Genomic DNA, 19995 nt, shown 5'->3' on the forward strand with positions numbered 1-19995 from the left:
AAATATAAAAAAAATTTAAAATAAAAAAACTTTAAAAATAAAAAATAAAAAAGTAAAAAAAAAACTTTAAAGATAAAAAATAAAAAAATAAAAAAACTTAAAAAAAAAAATAAAAAACATAAAAAACAAAATAAAAAAATATAAAAAGAAAGAAAAAAGTAAAAAAGAAAAAGTAAAAAAAACCATAGAGTTTAAATAATAATAATAATAATAATAATAATAATAATAATAATAATAATAATAATATTATTATTATTATTATTATTATTATTATTATTATTATTATGTATAGTTAGTTTTGTAACTGAGGGTAATATAGTAAAATATTAAACTAGGTTATTTATTAAAACCTTCAAACAAACAAGTTTTTGTTATATTACATAGATTGAACCAAACAACATTTGGTTATGTTTTATTCCCCATAACTTTGATTATGTGATTACTTGGTAATCACATAACTAAGATTATACATGATAACTTGAACCAAACGTACCCTTAAACTCCTCACCGATTCCTCTCACTCGAGCCCTATTTCTTTCCTAGATTCCTTTTTTTTCTTCTTGATCAATCTCTCAGTCACCGTCGCCCCATTCGTCATCGCCGCCCCGTTCATCGAGCTCCTCTTCTCTGGCTAGACGCGGGCGGCCATACACTACCACTGGGGGATAGACGTTGCTAGCTCATGATGCTCACAGCTATGAATTGCCTTCTTCCTCAACGCCTTGCCTCGTCTGTCACTAATAGACCATCACTTGCTCTTCGTGTGAGGCCAACCTGGCAACGCCGCAACCGTTGGTCGTGTGAGAGATGTCATACCTTAGATCCCTACTACCATTAGCTTATCGATGCCACTGTGATGTTGCTGCTTCTCATCCAGATGCGGCTAACACACCCGGTCTCGCAGCTCCTATGGCCAACCTTTCCCCCACCACGACCAAACAAGGTTAGACGCAACCAGCCGACTCTACGACTTTTGTTTTGTTGATGCAGCCGACCTTCCGCCTATTGTGCTGTCGGGAAGAAGCCGCGAGTCACTGTTAGAGCAGAGAATAATTGTTGGAAGAGCCGAAGGGTAACTAACTCCTTGATCTAATTGATCTAATCATTAGTTTGGTTAAGTAAATGTTGTTGAACTTGGATTTGGGTTATTGATTCATGATGTTTAATCAATTAAAGTGGTAAGAGATAATGGGATGGTAGATTCATTGATTAGGTTAATTCATGTCTTGATTGGATAATTGAAGCATGTTAATGGAAAGGGTTAGATTAATTCATAGGAAGATTAGTTGTGAAAGAAGTGTTGGATCATTAGATAGAATTAAACATGTAATTCTAATTCGTTTAGGATTAGAGTTAGTTACTTGATTTATGATATATCATGATTTTCGTTGTGTTTTATGCTTTAGGGCTTTGATTCTGATTGGAAGTGGACTCTCATACCTGAGGATATTCAGCAATGATCTATATTTAAGGTGAGTATTTCTTGACTTATTTTTTTATATCTTTGATCTTAGTGCATGATCTATTTTATTGATTTGACAGTACTGATTTGCTCACCTTAACTCTAATCTAAATCAGTTCCTGAGTTTGATACTTTATTGCTTGTCCTTATACTTTGATTTATTTAATATCTATACAGTCTCATTTATTATTCATGATTGGGTATATTACCAGACTATAGTCTAGTTATAGACTTATGTTTGTGCATTTATATTATAGGTAATTGATATCATATGTAGTATAGTTGTATACTTGTGTGGGGACATATATGTTAGTAAGATTATACCATAGTGTAGGATATCAAGTATCCTACTACATCATTGGTTGTTATGTAGGCTCATGCCTACACATTAGTAAGATTACATCATGGTATAGGATATCGAGTATCCTACTAAACCTTTAGTTGTTATATAGTTATATAGGTTCATGCCTATATGCTAGCAAGGTTAGACCATAGGGTAGATTGAGAAGGATTATCCTTGGATGGATTGTTACTGCTTGTGGTAGAGTGCTCTCCCACAGATAGTGTTGGTACAACATGGTCAGCAAGAGGTGGGGGGGAGGGGGGGGGTGAATTGCCTATAAATAATAAAGCTAAACCTTTCTCGATCTTTCAACTTAGATTAGTAGCACAATTAAATTAAAGTAATTCAACAACTAATAAAATAAAAGAGGCTAAAGAATTACTTGGATATAATCTAGGTGGTTGTTAATCCAAAGCAAAAGAAAATACTAAAAAGTCTCCTTCGCATAGGCGAAGAAGCCTCTTATACTTGTTGAATACTCAGAAATATGTTAGGAAATGAATACAAGAGTTGTTCTTAATTTTCTAGGTCTAGGGAGTCATTTTATAACCCATGGAAAATGTTAGTCGTAGCCTGAAGGCGCCTTCAAAGTGGTCTAAGGCACCTTCCATCGGATAAACTTTATCCCCCTGAGGATAAAACATTATCCTCGGGTAATAGCTAGGGAAGACTCCTTCTATGGGCTGGAAGGCGCATTCGCATTGTTCATCGAATGTGTCTTCCAAGCCATGGAAGGCGCCTTCCATAAGGTAGATCAGCTCACTATAAGCTGATCTCTTCGCATGGGTGGTGCTCTAGCTAACTACAGTTGAGCTCACCCGAACTTAACTCCGACCTTCTCCTCGAGCAGCCTTCCTACCTGTCTTCTCATCCCTCAGACCACCACGCGGGTCCTTCTCGTCCATCGGTGTACTCTTCCGTAGCACCTGGTCCTTCGGATGCACCAAGCCTGTTGCTCCTTTCTCGTTCCATCATTCTCGCTAGTTGCATCTTCCACTCAATTTCTTGTGTTCCTAAGTTCCTGCACACTTAGAGACAAGTATTCAATACAATAGGACCTAACATAACTTGGTTAAGTATATCAAAACTACCACGGGATACTTACAGATAGTAGTCACTTATATATCCTGTCTGCCCACAGACCATTCGTGGTAAAGCGTTCTCCTATAGATAGTGACTATTTACATACCCTGACTATCCATGGAATCATCCATGGTAAAGTGTTCTCCCACAGTTAGTGGATGAGAAGCTAGATAGCTATCTCATCCTGCCCCCCCACGGGACCATCCGTTGTAGAGCGTTGTCCTGCGAATAGTGACTATTTGTATATCCTGACCGCCCACGGGACCCATTTGTGATCGCATATTGTTGCACTAGTTAGGACTAGTTATATGCTTGCTATGTGACGGTTATATATTTGTTCATGTGATTTGGATGTACTGTATGTACTTTCAGTCTATTGGTTATACCTAGTTGAGCAGGTTAGTGGAGTATTTTATTGTTGGTTATGCTTTTGGTTAGTGGATAATTATATCGACGCTCTTACTTTTATAGTAAGTATTTTACCTGAGACTGTATTGTTTAATCTCCTTACACTATTTTGATCTTACACTATCTGTTTTATACTCGTTGAGTGTTTTGTACTCACCACCCCTTTTATTATTTTCCTTTCCCCATGTAGCAGATAAAGGATTTATTGAGTTGCTTGGATGTCCTGTCGATTAGTCCCATGTCACCTTAGGATTTTTCGCTTTATTTATTTTATTTGTGCTTACCTGCTTTTTAGCATTTAGACTTGTTAGTGTAATATTTGGCCTTGTGGTGTATTTTGATCTTGGTTATGATACTTGTTGTGTTTAAGTCGTGTTGGTACGCAGTTAGTCATTTTATGGTTTATGTAATTATCTTATGTCTTCCATTGTCTTTGTTTCCAACCGTGTGGGCTCTAGTTATTATATTTATACAATCTTGTGGCAATGTATCTAGGTTTCATATGTTGTCATAAGGGGAGAGATGTTGTCCGTTTGTCAGGCAAGCATACCCCGGGGCGTGACAAAGCAACAAAGATACATCTCTTCTAGTGAAAGCAATTGGGATACCTGAAAATTTACAATGATTAGTTTTCTATTATGTACTTCTAACTTTTAAACTAGAAAATATACCTGAAAAATATAAAGGGTTTAACTTTCGAATCCAAATTTGAAATATATTCACCGGTAGACTATGAATTTGCTGAATATCTTGAATGTCCAAAACTACAACAAAAGGGAACTATTTAATGATCGATTTGTGTTGATCATGTAAATAAACTAACATATGATTCAATCCTTTCATTGTTAGACGTTCAAAAAAAACCTTTAAAGTAACCTAAAATAATGGTCCATTGGAATTTATCATCAACATCAACTGATGATTAGAATTATTCAAAATATACATTATTAATATAAATAAACAAATGTACATATGCAAAAATAATAAATATAAGATTTTGACATTGATATAATAATATATCTTCTGACTTCTATGTCTTTATCAATATATTGGAGTGGTGCTAGTTAAACCAACACTAATGTGCTCATTTTTGAAAACCCAATACCAATGTAGTAATCAATGAGTTTTTGAAAAGCAGCACCAACATTAGTGTTAGTTTTTGAAGACCAGATCCAACGCTTTGGTACTTGATTTCAAAGAACACATTGGTGTTGGTTTTTGAAGATCAGTACTAATGTTTCCATTTTGAAAACCAACACCATCATATTCTTCGAAATCAAGCACTAAAGTGATTTCGCAGTGGTTTTTAAACAGTTGGTTCTTAGAAACAATAATGGGTTAAAGACAAACACTCAACATACCTTGCAACACCTTCTTGCGTCATTCTTCAACACAAGTAGAAAAAGGAGATGAGGGAGATGACCAATATAGTTTTGACGAAAATCTTAACTCACTTGCTACGAGCTGAGAGTTGAATAAGATGACCTGTATCTAGGATTGGAACTAAGGAAAGAGAGGATTGAATGAGCAGCGAAGAGTGTTTAGGACTTTCATTTTAGGAAAGAGAGGCGAGTGAAGGAAGAGAAAGAGCAAAAATAAGCTCACGCAAACAAAGAGAGGAATTAAAAAATTTACATTTTCCCCGTGTCAATGGCCACATCAATTGTCGCCCTTGGTCGCTCACGTAAGAATGTACATTGTACCAAAATTGTATATATATACACACCTTGTCTTTCAATGCAATCGGAATAATATTTTGAACTAATTTAATTGAAATGTGGGCTTTTTGAGAAGGCATCAGATTAGGAACAACGAATATTATTGACCTAAAAACCTAAAATAAAAACCGGTACAACCATGCTCCGGCGACGACCATCAAGTTTCAAACATCATCGGCGATTGCGGAAGCCCTCTCCCACACATATGACTATCCCTCTCCTCGAGGAGCTCAAGTCCACCACTAACCACGCCATTGCCTTCAGAAATGTGAAGGAAGCAACCTGCTCACTTACCCCGTTTGCTTCACATTGTACAAATGTGAACGAAGCAACAGAAAATCCAGCTGCAGAGATGAGCCTTCACATTTTCCAAATGTAGGTTTGGATATTGGTGGTGAGATGAATTTGACTGTAGGAATCCAGGTGGCTCAGTTGTCTTCCTCTCCTTCTCTATGCACAGTCACAAATACCCAGAGACTAAAACTTCTTTTTCTTCCTCCTTTCACCTTCTATTCACCACAGTATCATATATTGAAAACGTTGGTATGATACCAAAACACTATCATTCTAGTTAAAGACTAAAGCTTCAACACGATTCAAGATTTTGAATATTGATTCTGTTGGTGTTGGCAAAGATCATGTAGAATGCCTTCAACACTAGGAAACCAAATATTATAGTGCAGTTGATATTACTCAAGAGGATCAATGCTAATGAGGCACTATCTAAAAAGTGATTGCAAATATTTGACCCAAAAAGGGGTGCCTTCATCTCCGATAAACTTTGTTATCTTTGTAGAGAAAAAAACACATGAACATGGAGATTACATGCATGTTCACAACATGAAGGTTCACAATTCAAGCTAGAAAATCTAGTCATATATGGAATGAATGTTGATCAGTGAGTGTCTCGCCCACATGTTTGAGTAAAGAACCTGTGGATAAACAATATGGTTTGACTTAAGCACACTTTTCATACATGATCCATAATTTAAATACTAATGTCATCCTTTATCCATTACAACAACCTTGTTCTGAATATTATAAAAGTATAAACTCTTATTGTATACATAAATTCTAGAATTAATTCAAGCCTATTTAAGACTAAATTTTGATTACATATACATAAAGCAACAACAAATCCTATCAATGATTAGGATGTATTTGATTCTTGTGCTCCTCTTGATCATAACTGCACCTATAAATCCCCAAAAGCCAAACACAAATCCAGGAGCAAAGCCAATGAAATACCAAATTCTCTCATACTCATCATCTTCATGCATGTCCTCCTCTTTTGTTACTCCATTATCAATGGTTGGGATGTCGCCTGGGCACCTGATTTGGAGTGGCTCCCCACAAAGCTTAGGGTTATCGATGTAAGATAAGTTGGTGAAGGTTTGTAGTTGACTGCCCGTTGGTATTTTCCCAATAAGATTATTATAGGATAAATTTAAGATGCTCAGAGAATACAAAGATGAAATGCTCGTTGGAATTCTACCCGATAAGTTGTTTGTTGAAAGATCAAGGGATTCTAGTTGACCCATAAGACCAATCTTATCTGGTATGTTACCTGAGAAATGATTCATTGACAAGTTGAGGAAGCGAAGGCCATGGAGGTTTGTGATCTCTATAGGAATGTCACCTGAAAGATTATTGTTTGAGAGGTCAATGCCGGTGACAATTGAAAGCGAAGTGGTGAATAGAAGATCTAAATCCTTAACAGTTATCATAACACTCTCTTTGTAATAAAAGGAACCATCATATAATGGAGTAGATTCATTTTTGTTTTGGCTCGTCATCATGGAACTAAACATGCCAAAACTTGGAGGCAAAGAGCCAAAGAGATTATTGTGAGCCAGGTTTAGCACTTGGAGGGATGGGATCAGAGAGAGTTGTTGTGGAATTGCACCAGTAAAATTATTTGACCTTAGAGAAAGAACTCGCAATGTTGATAGTCTCCTTCCAAACCAGTTGGGTATAGTTCCGAACAATTTATTCCAACTCAAGTCAATAACTACAAGTTCAGTGCAGTGTTGTAAAGTTGAGGGAATTATACCAAATAAACTATTGTTATTCATGTGCAGTGATTGCAGTATGGCTAAAAGCCCAAATGTTTTGGGAATGCCACCGGATAATTTGTTGTTGGAAACATCAATAATCGTTGGGCTTGATGCATTACCCCAACAATCTGGGAGTGTTCCAGATAAATCATTATTGGCAAGGTTTACCATTTGCAAGTCTCTTATTGTACAAATGGAAGTCGGAATGCTGCCATTCAATTTGTTATTGGACAAAATCAAATAGGAAATGCTAAACTCACCAAGCATTCTTGGTATGAAGCCTTCAAAGTTGTTGAAACTCAAATCAAACGAACCTACATCCTTGAAGCATTCTAAAGAGTGTGGCAACATCCCTCTCATATGATTGTGAGAAACATTTAGCTGCATTTCTGATAAGCACATGCTCCAAAACCAATCAGGAAAAGCATCTGATATTCCATTATTTGATATGTCTAGCGTTTGTAAACTGGTTTGGTTCTGCAGCCATGTAGGAAATCTGGGTCCCAAGTTGCAAGAGCGCATTAAGATATATCTTGCTTGAAATGGTGGAAGCCAATCTTGGCTCACTTTGACTGACAAGTTGTTGTCAGATATATCCATGCTATATAAATTTGTGAGATTGGCAAAGTGGGCTTCTGTGATGTCTCCAACCAAGTGGTTTGACTCTAGGTCTAACCACTGTAATGCAGACAATTTCCCCAAGGATGCTGGAACTGAGCCACTCAATTGATTGAAACCAAAGCGTAGATAAATTAATCTTTGAAGCCTCTCAAAATGACTCGGAAAGGGTCCACTTAACCGATTGCTATGCAAGTCAACGGCAAGAAGTTTGTTAGTTCTGCATCTTGATAGTTCTTCAAAGAATTCAGCAAGTCCCCCTGTCATACTGTTATAAGAGAGCCAGATGTCACTCAAGTTGCATAGACTTCCTAAGGTACGAGGGATCGATCCACTTATGTTGTTATAACGGATATCGAGAAATTCTAGCTGAATGAGATTTCCAATTGAATCTGGTATCTTCCCACTAATCTGATTAGATAATAATTTCAAATTCTGCAATGCAGTTAGGTTGCCGATAGTCTCTGGTAAGCCTCCAACAATTTCATTACCAAAAAGGACCAGACTTGACAGTTTACTCAAGTTTCCTATGCTCTTCGGTATTACACCTTCGAGACAGTTATAATGGAGGAACAAGCCTTGTATGTTTTTGAGGTTTCCAATATCTTCTGGTATCACTCCACTGATGTTATTAGTGTTCAGGTACAGGAACTGCAGATTTCTGAGATGGACAAAAGATGCCGGGATTTTTCCAGAAATCCGATTATCAGATAGAGATAAATGACGTAGATGGGAGAGATTGCCAAGTTGGAGGGGAATTTCTCCTCCAAAATCACATTCGGAAAGGTCCAAGCGCTGCAATTGAGTTAAAGAACCAATCGAGCCAGGAATTGGACGACCACCAAAGCCGTTCCCACTTATATTTAAATACTGCAATTGCTTCAATTGAAACAATGAAGGATGCACCTCGTTTCTGATGAAAACATCATCAGATGTATAAATAATTAAAGAGAAGTCAAGTTCTATAACATGACCTATGATGTTGCATCCTACGCGTTCCCAACTGCAACAGTCATCGCCCTCCCATGGAGATAGCCCTCTGTCGACAACAGGGAAACCACTTCTCACACTCAGCAGAGCCTTCCTTTCCTCCTTTACGCAGAGTTGCAAAGATCCAGAGAAGAGAGAAATCCAGAAGAGGTAAAGAAGAAGGTTGAGTGTAGCAGCAGCAGCCATGAGATGAGAGAGATGTTGCACAAAGAGTTCAAAACCAGATCAACAAAAACTTTAGCAACATTTTATTTCACCATCTGAATTAATTTCTTGCTTGGCTATTTCTATTGACTTGGAATTAATAGACTTGGAAAATAAAACTCTAATGATCAATTTAATTCACGATAGTGATGTATATCATTCTAAGTCTTCTTTTTTCAAAAGAAAGATAATTGGTGAAGAAATTCCTACCAAAATAGATATATCCAATAGAGATAATTAATTATACAGAGAGGCTGTAAACTTTAGCAACATTTTCTCCCTCTCTCCCTTACATAATTTAGATAAAATTAACAGGAAATTTATGATTTATGGAAGTCACCATAACCATTAACGTCTTGCCTGACTTTTTCTCCCTCTCTGCCTTATATGATTTAGATAAAATTAATAGGAAATTTATGATCCATGAAAGTCACAATTAGCATTAATTTCTTGCTTAATTGTTTCTATTGACTTGGAAGACTGGGAAAAAAAATCTAATGATCAATTTAATTCACGATAGTGATCAATTTAAAAGAAAGATTATTGGTAAAGAAATTCCTATCAAAATAGATATATTGTATAAAGATAATTGTACAAGGTCTAACAATAATTGTACACGGTCTAACGTAAACTTTAGCAACATTTTCTCCCTCTCTCCCTCGTATAATTTAGATAAAATTAACAGGAGATTTATTATCCATGGAATTCACCATTAGCATTAATTTTTTGCCTAAATGATTCTATTGACTTGGAAGTAGGGCCATACCATAAACGAGCTAAGTCGATATTGAGCCAGCCTAGGCTCAAGCTCGGCTCGACTCGATTTATACTGACTCGACTCGAGTTCGAACTTGCTCGAGCCTGTAGAGTTGAGCTTGATATTTAATTACATGCTCGAACTCAAAAATTTTATTATTTTTTTAATAAATAAATTAATTTATTATAAATATATATATATTATTGTTGGCTCGTTTGGCTTGATGAGCCATCGAACCAGTAATAATTAGGCTCGAGCTCAGCTCGATTTCTAATCAAGCCAGCTTGAGCTTGGCTTAAGCTCGGTCAACTTCAAGTTTGAGTCAAGTTTTGATCGAGCTGCTCACAACCTATTGAAGAACAATTTGATTCATTTGCCTCCTACTATAAAGATTTGGGAAAAAAAAATCTAATAGTTGATTCACAATGGTCATTTATATCATTCACAATTGTCACCGGTAACATTAATTTTTGCTTTCTATTGACTTGGAAGATTTGTAAAATAAAATTCTAATGATTAAGTCACACTAGTGTTGTAAAAGGATGAATATGTTCGCTTTAGTATCTTTGTTTGTCCGTCTCAAGATTAATACGGAGGAGATAAATTACGATAACTGAGAAGATAAATGAATTTTTGCTTTCTATTGACTTGGACCACTTGTAAAATAAAATTTTAATGATTAATTCAGAATAGTGAAGTATATCATTCTGAACCTTAGAAAAAAACAAGTAAAGAAACTCCTACCAAAGTAAATGTATTATATAAAGAATTTAAGAGGTATCTAACTGAGTAAATATATTATACAGAATCAATAACTAGCATTACTACATTTTGTCAAGCTCTCCCAAAATAAATTGAAAAAAGAGGCAGCCAGTATGAAGTAACTAACACAACTATTAATAACCGACATAACTAACTTCTATGGTAAAAACGAAAGACTACCATAATATATCTACTAGAACAGAATCTAAAATTCACATATGGTATTTCTACACTTATAGACAACAGAAATTTAAATTTTATTTTATAATTTAACAATTAAATTAAAGAAGTATTCCTATGGATTTCAAAAATAAATATGATCATGATCTTTAGAATTCTAAGTATACATTACAATTTAATCATTAAAGTAAGATTCTTGAAGCATAACAAAGATGTCTCCTCGGATGAATCTAGTGGCTAGCACATAAGGTGTTGTCATCATGAGGTCTGAGGTTCGAATCTCGACAAAGCCGAGTAAATGTCTCCCTTATGTGCTAGTCAGTATTCCAAAGGCAAGTAGCCGCCCGTGATTTACCTCCTCCTTGTTGACCCTAGGACAGGTTGGCGGGGGCGCTGGGGGTAAGCGTATTCGTCTTTTGTCACCTTGAAGCATAACAAAGATAAACTATCATCTGATTGATTCATCTAATGCCAATTTAATCTTTTTATTTAGACATACAAAACTATTTAATGTAAACATAGTAGATCATTTAAGCATAATCTAAATAAAACTATTAACATATGCATTAATATACAAATTAATCAAAACATAAATGAAAATATACCTTCCAAACAACCTTTGTTTGGGGATGACTCCAACTATTTCGAGTTTAGCGAAATAACTTTTCTTTGTTTGTCTTGAATTTGTGCTTCCTTTGTCTAATAAAGTTCATGATCGGATTCCCTTTTCCAACACTCGATCACACTAGAGATCAAGTGTTGTTTTTTGTCAAGATGGTCATAACGACACAAGAAGATGAGACTCTTTCGATGGAAGATAAGGAAGAGAAGGGGGAAGTGAAAATACAGCCTGACCGACCGGAAGCTGCCACACATATCGGTTCCGACCTAGATCCTGATCTCAGAGAGGATTTGATAAATTGCTTGACCAAAAACAGTGATGTGTTCGTTTGGACACCTAAGGAAGTGAAAGGTGTTGCGCCAATGGTTATGGAGCACGCTCTTCACGTGTATCCGGATGCTCGGCCAGTCAAACAAAAAAGAGGGACATCAAAGTTGACCAGAATAAGATTATCAAAGAAGAAGTAGATAAGCTACTGGAGGCTGGATACATTTGGGAGGTACAATTCTCAAGCTGGCTGACTAATGTGGTTTTGGTTTCTAAGCCAAGTAACAAGTGGCAGTGTGTATTGACTTCAGAGATCTCAACAGTGTCTACCCGAAAGACTATTATCCTCTACCCCGTATAGATCAAATGGTGGATTCCATGGTCGGATGCGAATTTATCAGTATGTTGGATGCCTAACAGGGGTATCATCAAATTCCACTTGGTAAGGTCAATCAAGAAAAGATTAGCTTTACAACTGCTGAAGGTACTTATTGCTATAATGTTATGCCTTTTGGTCTCAAGAATGCAGGGGCTACTTATCAACGACTTATGAACAAGGTTTTCCATAAACAGATTGGGAAAAATATGGAAGTTTATGTGGATGATATCCTTATAAAAACTATACGAGCTTCTAGTTTATGTGTTGATATTGAGGAAACTTGTAGGACTCTGAAAAGTTATGGGCTCAAATTCAATCCCAACAAATGTTTATTCGGGGCCAAGAGCGGGAAGTTCCTGGGATACATGGTGATCGAGCGAGGAATAGAAGTCAATCCTGTTAGGATCCTTTGTACGGCTAGAGAGGGGGGGTGTGAATAGCCGCCCCAAATTCTCGCGTTTCTTCCTACGATTAGGGTTAGCGCAGCGGAAAATACAATGTAGAAACGACAAAGAAAGAGATCAAACCTCAACGCATCGATGTAACGAGGTTCGGAGATGAAACTCCTACTCCTCGGCGTGTCCGTAAGGTGGACGAGCCCTATCAATCCGTCGGTGGATGAGTCCCCGGAAAACCGGCTAAATCAAACACTCCTTCTGGGTGGAGAAACCTCGCCACAAAGTCTCTTGCAACAGCAAGATAAGTGTACAAGAAATACAACAAGAAGCAAGAACAATAAGAATGTAAAAACACACACTATCTTGCCTTCGACTGGTTTCCGTTGACGAAGCAGCAACTTCACGGAACGATAGCAGCAGCTGACCAGCCGGGGAAGCTCACACGAAGCTTCACGAAGTAGAGAGCTCAGCAAAGCTCAAGCACAGCAAGAAGCAGGGGCAAAGAGAAGAAGAAGAAGAAGGAGAGCGACGCACAGCAGATGCCCTTGATCCTTTATACCTGCGAAGAAGAAACAGTGAAGAAACTAGCCGTTGCGTCGCAACGGCTAGGACCCTGATCGGTCCACAGACCGATCAGGGAAGAGGTGGATCGGTCCACAGACCGATCCCCTTCCTTTCCTTCTCGCGATGCTCGTCTCTGATCGGTCCACAGACCGATCAGGACATGGCCTGATCGGTCTGTGGACCGATCAGGCTGCCTTTCTTTTCGCCTCTGTTCGCTTGCTGATCGATCACCAGACCTGTTCGGTATCTGATCGGTCACCAGACCGATCAGAGAAAACAAGGTATCACTGGATCGGTCTGGTGACCGATCCAGAGCTTGGTTTTTGCCCAAACCAAGTCCCAAGACTTCCAAACCAATATCCGGTCAACCTTGACCTATTGGTACTTCATCCCTAGCATCTGGTCACTCCCTTGACCTGCTAGAACTCCCTGCCAAGTGTCCGGTCAATCCCTTTGACCTACTTGGACTTTCCTCAACACCAGATGTCCGATCATCCCTGATCCATCTGGATTTTCCCTTGCCTGGCTTCACTTACCAGGACTTTCACCTGGCTTCACTCACCAGGATTTCCACACTGCCTAACATCCCAGTTAGGACTTTCCCACTGCCTGGCTTCACTCACCCGGACTTTCACCTGGCTTCACTCACCAGGACTTTCCCTTTCACCTAGCTTCACTCACTAGGATTTTCACCTGGCTTCACTCACCAGGATTTCCACACTGCCTAGCTTCACTCACTAGGTCTTTCCCCTGCCTGGCTTCACTCACCAGGACTTTCTCCAACTGCCTGGCTTCACTCACCAGGACTTTCCGACTGCCTGGCTTCACTCACCAGGACTTTCTCCCGTGCCAAACTCCCTGTTTGGACTTTCCCCGTGCCAAGTCTCCATACTTGGACTTTCCGCGTGCCAAGCTACCTGCTTGGACTTTTCCCCGTGCCAAGTCTCCGTACTTGGACTTTTCCAGTGCCAAGTCTCCATTCTTGGACTTTTCGCGTGCCAAGCTCCCTGCTTGGACTTTTCCGTTTGCCAAGTCTCCATTCTTGGACTTTTCGCGTGCCAAGCTCCCTGCTTGGACTTTTCCGTTTGCCAAGTCTCCATACTTGGACTTTTCAGGTCAACCAGGTCAACCTTGACCTAGGGTTGCACCAATAATCTCCCAACCATCTATTCTTGTCCCATAACAAGAATAGAACTCTCTCACAAGAGTCAAACATCAACATGCAACTCAACTAGGTCAATCTTGACCTAAAGTTGCATCAACAATCTTCCCAAGTCAAACATCAAAATACAACTCGAGTCAAGTCAACTCGAGTCGGGTCAACCTTGACCTAAGGTTGCACCAACAATCTCCCCCTTTTTGATGTTTGACAAAATCATAATCAAGTTAGGTTAACCCGATAACCTAACTTAGGTTTTCCAACCATCTTCCAATGTCCAATGTTCTTTCCTTGAACATTCTCTGGACATTCTCCCCTTAGGTTAACCCGATAACCTAACTTGGGTTCTCCAATAATTCTCCCCCTTTTTGACACACATCAAAAGGTATTCCAATGTTCTTCCTCGAACATTCCTTGACATTCTTTCCCTAGCTTAGGTTAAACCGATAACCTAACTTGGGTTCTCTAATAATTCTCCAATGAACACTCTCCCCTTTTTGACACACATCAAAAAGAAAAAGGAGGGTATCAAGGTCAAGAGTTTCTTCCTAATGAAAGTCCCATACCTTTCATTGAAACTCTTATTTTCCCTTTGATACTAAGTTCAACAATCCACTTAATGATAATCCCATATCACTAATCCTCAAGGAGTAAAAACTCCCCCTAAAAGCCAACTCCCCCTTGACCATTGCACCAACAAAACAAGAGTTTCAAACCTTTATAAATCTAAAAACCAACTGTCAGCCGAAATTTCAGACATGCAGTCGAATTTCAGCACATTGGCACGCTATCAGACCTCACTGGATCGGTCACCGGACCGATCAGCACTCTGGATCGGTCCTGTGACCGATCCAGCCCTCCCTGGATCGGTCCAGCGACCGATCCAGACACTGATCACAGGGATTTCTGATTTTTCTTCTCCCGAAATTCAGAAACCCCTAATAAATTCCAGAAAATTCGAAAAATTGTGAAATTTTGAGGATACATTCCTCATAACATACATTATCATGGAAAAATAGTTTTCTATGAAAATAGTTTCCATTTTCAAATCTTGATACAAAATTCGAAAACTTTGAAATAGTTCAAAGTTAAGTCATCTTTGTATCATCTTGCTCAATGAAGAATGCTATCACTAGGAAAGCTTCATCAAGGTTTTTCAAATCAATTTTAAAATGCTTTTAAAACCATTTGAATTTAGGACCATAATCTTAGGGCTAAATGTACATGACTTGTACACAAGCTTTCCCTATGATCCCTATTTTCTTGAATTAGGCTCATCTAGGTACAAAACCTATGCACCTTGATCCTAACTCATGATCCTAATATCTCACACACATCTAAGGTGTATCAAATCACATTCAAGTCAATTTGATGTGAGATATGGGTTTAGGTATCTTAGACTAAGGTCTCATGCATTTTCTAAACACAAATTTGATCTTAATATCAAAATGTGTTTTTCATCCTTAAATCAATTTCATTGATTATTAATGCAAGAGATGATGACATGGCATAAATTAATAACATAAATGAAAACATGTGCCAATGTCATGATGTCATGGCATAAAGTTTGAAACTAAACTAACACATGACATATAGATAACCTAAGCATTATCATGACATTTCAAATGATAATAAAATAAATATGATGTCATGGCATGGCATATGGCAACCAATCATGGCAAGTTAGCACAAATAAAATACCTAAATTCCCTATCTAAGTATCCTTAATCACTTAGCTAACTTAAGTCCTAATCCTAGATTGCCCAAAGTGCTCCAAGAAAATGTCAAAACCCAAATTGGCATTTCTTGATCTCTTGTTTGATTTATACCATTTAAAATTCTACAAGAGTAGCACTTCTAATTTAAGGCCCGGATTGCCTTGATTACCTAAGAGAATATCAAAATCCCAATTTGATATTTCTCTAGGTTTTCAAAATTGTGTCAACTTAAAGTGAGATTAATATATTCTCACTTTGGCACACTTTACTCTTCCAAGGAGTGAATGATAAAGATTATTCCATTTCATTTTCAAAGGTTTCCAAAAACCTTGAAAATGCTCCTTGAGTGTCAATTTCCTCAAAGTTGGGTTAACTACCCTTCTTATTGGAGTTGACACTCTCTAACCCATTTATGGGGTAGAGAAGATGCTCCTAGGAACCCAATACCTATTTGAGCTCATTGGGTTCACTAAATATTCACTAGGGATGACTTCCCTAGCAACCCTCCTAATGACCCTCTTAGGCTTTAAAGCCTTGGTCATTTGGGTCTCATCAAGGTCAACTATAGGGGTGACTTTCCTTGTGACCTTGGTGGTGGTCTTCCTAGCCCTAGGTTTTGTTCCATAATCGAATGGAACACTATGATAAGTGGGCTTGACCACTTGGGACTTAGGTTTGTGACCCAAACCTTTCTTGTCCTTGAACATTTGACCCTTAGGCCCTAGAGTTGACTTCTCTAAATTTTTAAGGGCCTTTTCTAGGGTATCAAGCCTTGACCTCAAGACTTGATTCTCCGTTTCTAATACCTCAATTTTTGATTTATCACTCTTCCTTGAGGTATTCCTAGGCATATGTCTAGTCTTCTTGGGATTTCTACCTAGGTTTTCCTTAACTTTAGAAGCGTTAATCCTAGGGTTGGTATTTCTAGTGTTATCCTTACCTAGGCTAACATGTTTAGCTCCTAAGCACATGTATTGGTTCCTAAAGTTAACATGCTTATCATTATTAACAATTGCAACAAAACTACTAGCATGAGTTTTATTAGAATTGCAATAATGAACCTTAGAGATTACCTTAGGGTTTGCCTTAGCTCCCCCTATCGATGTGCCCGGTCTCTTGCCCTTGTGAGGTTGCCTCCCCCTCGGACAATGGCTCCTATAGTGTCCCCTTTGCTTGCATTGGAAGCACACGATGTGCTCCTTGCCCTTGCGTTTTGGGACTCCGGCTTCCTTGACCTTTGGTGCCGGTGGAGTCTTTCTTACCCTCTTTGGACACTTACTCTTGTAATGTCCATGTTTCCTACACTCAAAACACATTATGTGTAATTTGCTTGAAATCACAGTGTTTGAGTTACCTAGAGTTGTGAATGGAGATGAGCTTTCTTCTTCAACCCTTCCGGAGGTGGAAACTTCTTCTTCTTGCTCCGAACTTGAACAAGAGGAATTCTCCTCCTCTTCTTCCTTGGATGTTGAGTAGCCCTCAACTCCCAATTCGCTCCCTCCATGATGTGAGCTACTTGGCTCACTAGGCTCCTCTTCATGGCTTGAAGTGGAGCTCTCCTCATGGTACTTGGCCAAGTTATCCCATAATTCCTTGGCATTGTTGTACTTACCTATCTTACACAAAATATTAGTAGGTAATGAAAATTCAATTGTTTTAGTTACCTCATTGTTGATTGTAGATTGGTGGACTTGTTCCTTCGTCCACTTGTTCTTCTCTAGAGGCTCTCCTTCTTTATCCATTGGAGGAGTAAAACCTTCTTGTACACAGAACCAATTCAACATATTAGTCCTAAGAAAATACATCATCCTTACCTTCCAATATGCGAAGTTGTCATTGTAGAAGGGTGGAATGGTGATGTCTTCTCCGAATTGATCCATCTCTAGCTTTGCTCCCACGGGTGTTAATCCGATGAATAGCGACCTCGCTCTGATACCACTTGTTAGGATCCTTTGTACGGCTAGAGAGGGGGGGTGTGAATAGCCGCCCCAAATTCTCGCGTTTCTTCCTACGATTAGGGTTAGCGCAGCGGAAAATACAATGTAGAAACGACAAAGAAAGAGATCAAACCTCAACGCATCGATGTAACGAGGTTCGGAGATGAAACTCCTACTCCTCGGCGTGTCCGTAAGGTGGACGAGCCCTATCAATCCGTCGGTGGATGAGTCCCCGGAAAACCGGCTAAATCAAACACTCCTTCTGGGTGGAGAAACCTCGCCACAAAGTCTCTTGCAACAGCAAGATAAGTGTACAAGAAATACAACAAGAAGCAAGAACAATAAGAATGTAAAAACACACACTATCTTGCCTTCGACTGGTTTCCGTTGACGAAGCAGCAACTTCACGGAACGATAGCAGCAGCTGACCAGCCGGGGAAGCTCACACGAAGCTTCACGAAGTAGAGAGCTCAGCAAAGCTCAAGCACAGCAAGAAGCAGGGGCAAAGAGAAGAAGAAGAAGAAGGAGAGCGACGCACAGCAGATGCCCTTGATCCTTTATACCTGCGAAGAAGAAACAGTGAAGAAACTAGCCGTTGCGTCGCAACGGCTAGGACCCTGATCGGTCCACGCATCGATCGTGGAAGAGGTGGATCGTCCACGCACCGATCCCTTCCTTCTTCGCGATGCTTGCCTCGATCGGTCCACGCATCGATCAGATGGCCCGATCGGCGTGGACCGATCAGTCGCTTTTCGCCTCTGTTTCATCGGCCGCTGCATCGACAAGAATCAACAGAGCTTAGATCGATCGGTCACCGACCGATCGAGAAAATATCATCGGATCGGTCGGTGACCGATCCGAGCTTGGTTTTGCCCAAACCAAGTCCCAAGACTTCAAACCAATATCCGGTCAACCTTGACCTATTGGTACTTCATCCCTAGCATCCGGTCACTCCCGACCTGCTAGAACTCCCTCGCCAAGTGTCCGGTCAATCCTTTGACCTACTTGGACTTTCTCAACACCGGATGTCCGATCATCCCCGATCCATCTCGGATTTTCCTGCCCGGCTTCACTTACGGGACTTTCACCGCTTCACTCACGTGATTTCCACACCGCCTAACATCCCAGTTAGGACTTTCCCACCGCCTTGGCTTCACTCACCGGACTTTCACCGGCTTCACTCACGGACTTTCCTTTCACCTAGCTTCACTCACTAGGATTTTCACCGCTTCACTCACCAGGATTTCGCCTTGCTTCACTCACTAGGTCTTTCCCTCTGCCTCACCAGGACTTTCTCCAACCGCCTGGCTTCACTCACCGGACTTTCCACCGCCTGGCTTCACTCACCAGGACTTTCTCCCGTGCCAAACTCCTGTTTGGACTTTCCCGTGCCAAGTCTCCATACTTGGACTTTTCCGCGCCTACTGCTTGGACTTTTCCCTGCCAAGTCTCCGTACTTGGACTTTTCCAGTGCCAAGTCTCCATTCTTGGACTTTTCGCGTGCCAAGCTCCCTGCTTGGACTTTTCCGTTTGCCAAGTCTCCATTCTTGGACTTTTCGCGTGCCAAGCTCCCTGCTTGGACTTTTCCGTTTGCCAAGTCTCCATACTTGGACTTTTCAGGTCAACCAGGTCAACCTTGACCTAGGGTTGCACCAATAATCTCCCAACCATCTATTCTTGTCCCATAACAAGAATAGAACTCTCTCACAAGAGTCAAACATCAACATGCAACTCAACTAGGTCAATCTTGACCTAAAGTTGCATCAACAATCTTCCCAAGTCAAACATCAAAATACAACTCGAGTCAAGTCAACTCGAGTCGGGTCAACCTTGACCTAAGGTTGCACCAACAAATCCCAGCAAGGTGAAAACATTGCAGGACATGGCTCTGGTGTCGGCCTTTTTGCATGTCACAAGGCGCTCCAAATTAATAAAGATTGGAACCCATTTAAGCTAAAGAAAATGCGTGTAGTAAGGAGTCCCAAGTCGTATTTTTCCAAGGATAACTAGTAGGTGTGTATGAATCATATTATTGGTTCCAATCAAAATCTAATCTCAACTTGATCAAGAATAGTATCAAAGAAAGATAACTCTCATCTAAACATGATCCATTTCCTTCTCTTCAGATAAACGCAATTGAATTCAGATTCTTAAGTATCATCTCATCAAATGAGTTAATTAATACACATACCCTTTCAATTCACAATAACAAAGCATTCAAATTCTCAGTAGCCATTAAACTCAAGAACTAAAGACAATTGTGAACCGAAATCAACATTGCATTCACCATTATAATCCAATTCTATACTCATCTCACTTTCCAAATCTTCAATTCTCAATCACAATCAACAATTAATCTCAAGAGTTCA

General features: G+C 39.3%; 1 protein-coding gene across 1 annotated transcript; it reads right to left on the bottom strand.

Annotated features, from left to right (window-relative positions):
* Window positions 1–6126: 6126 nt before the first annotated feature.
* Window positions 6127–8865, bottom strand: LOC121999452 (receptor-like protein EIX2). The gene has a single exon (XM_042554136.1). The coding sequence runs from the start codon at window positions 8863–8865 to the stop codon at window positions 6127–6129; it is 2739 nt and encodes a 912-aa protein (XP_042410070.1).
* Window positions 8866–19995: the final 11130 nt, after the last annotated feature.

The sequence above is a fragment of the Zingiber officinale genome, chromosome 7A (genome assembly GCF_018446385.1).
Source record: "Zingiber officinale cultivar Zhangliang chromosome 7A, Zo_v1.1, whole genome shotgun sequence".
Lineage (NCBI taxonomy): Eukaryota > Viridiplantae > Streptophyta > Magnoliopsida > Zingiberales > Zingiberaceae > Zingiber > Zingiber officinale.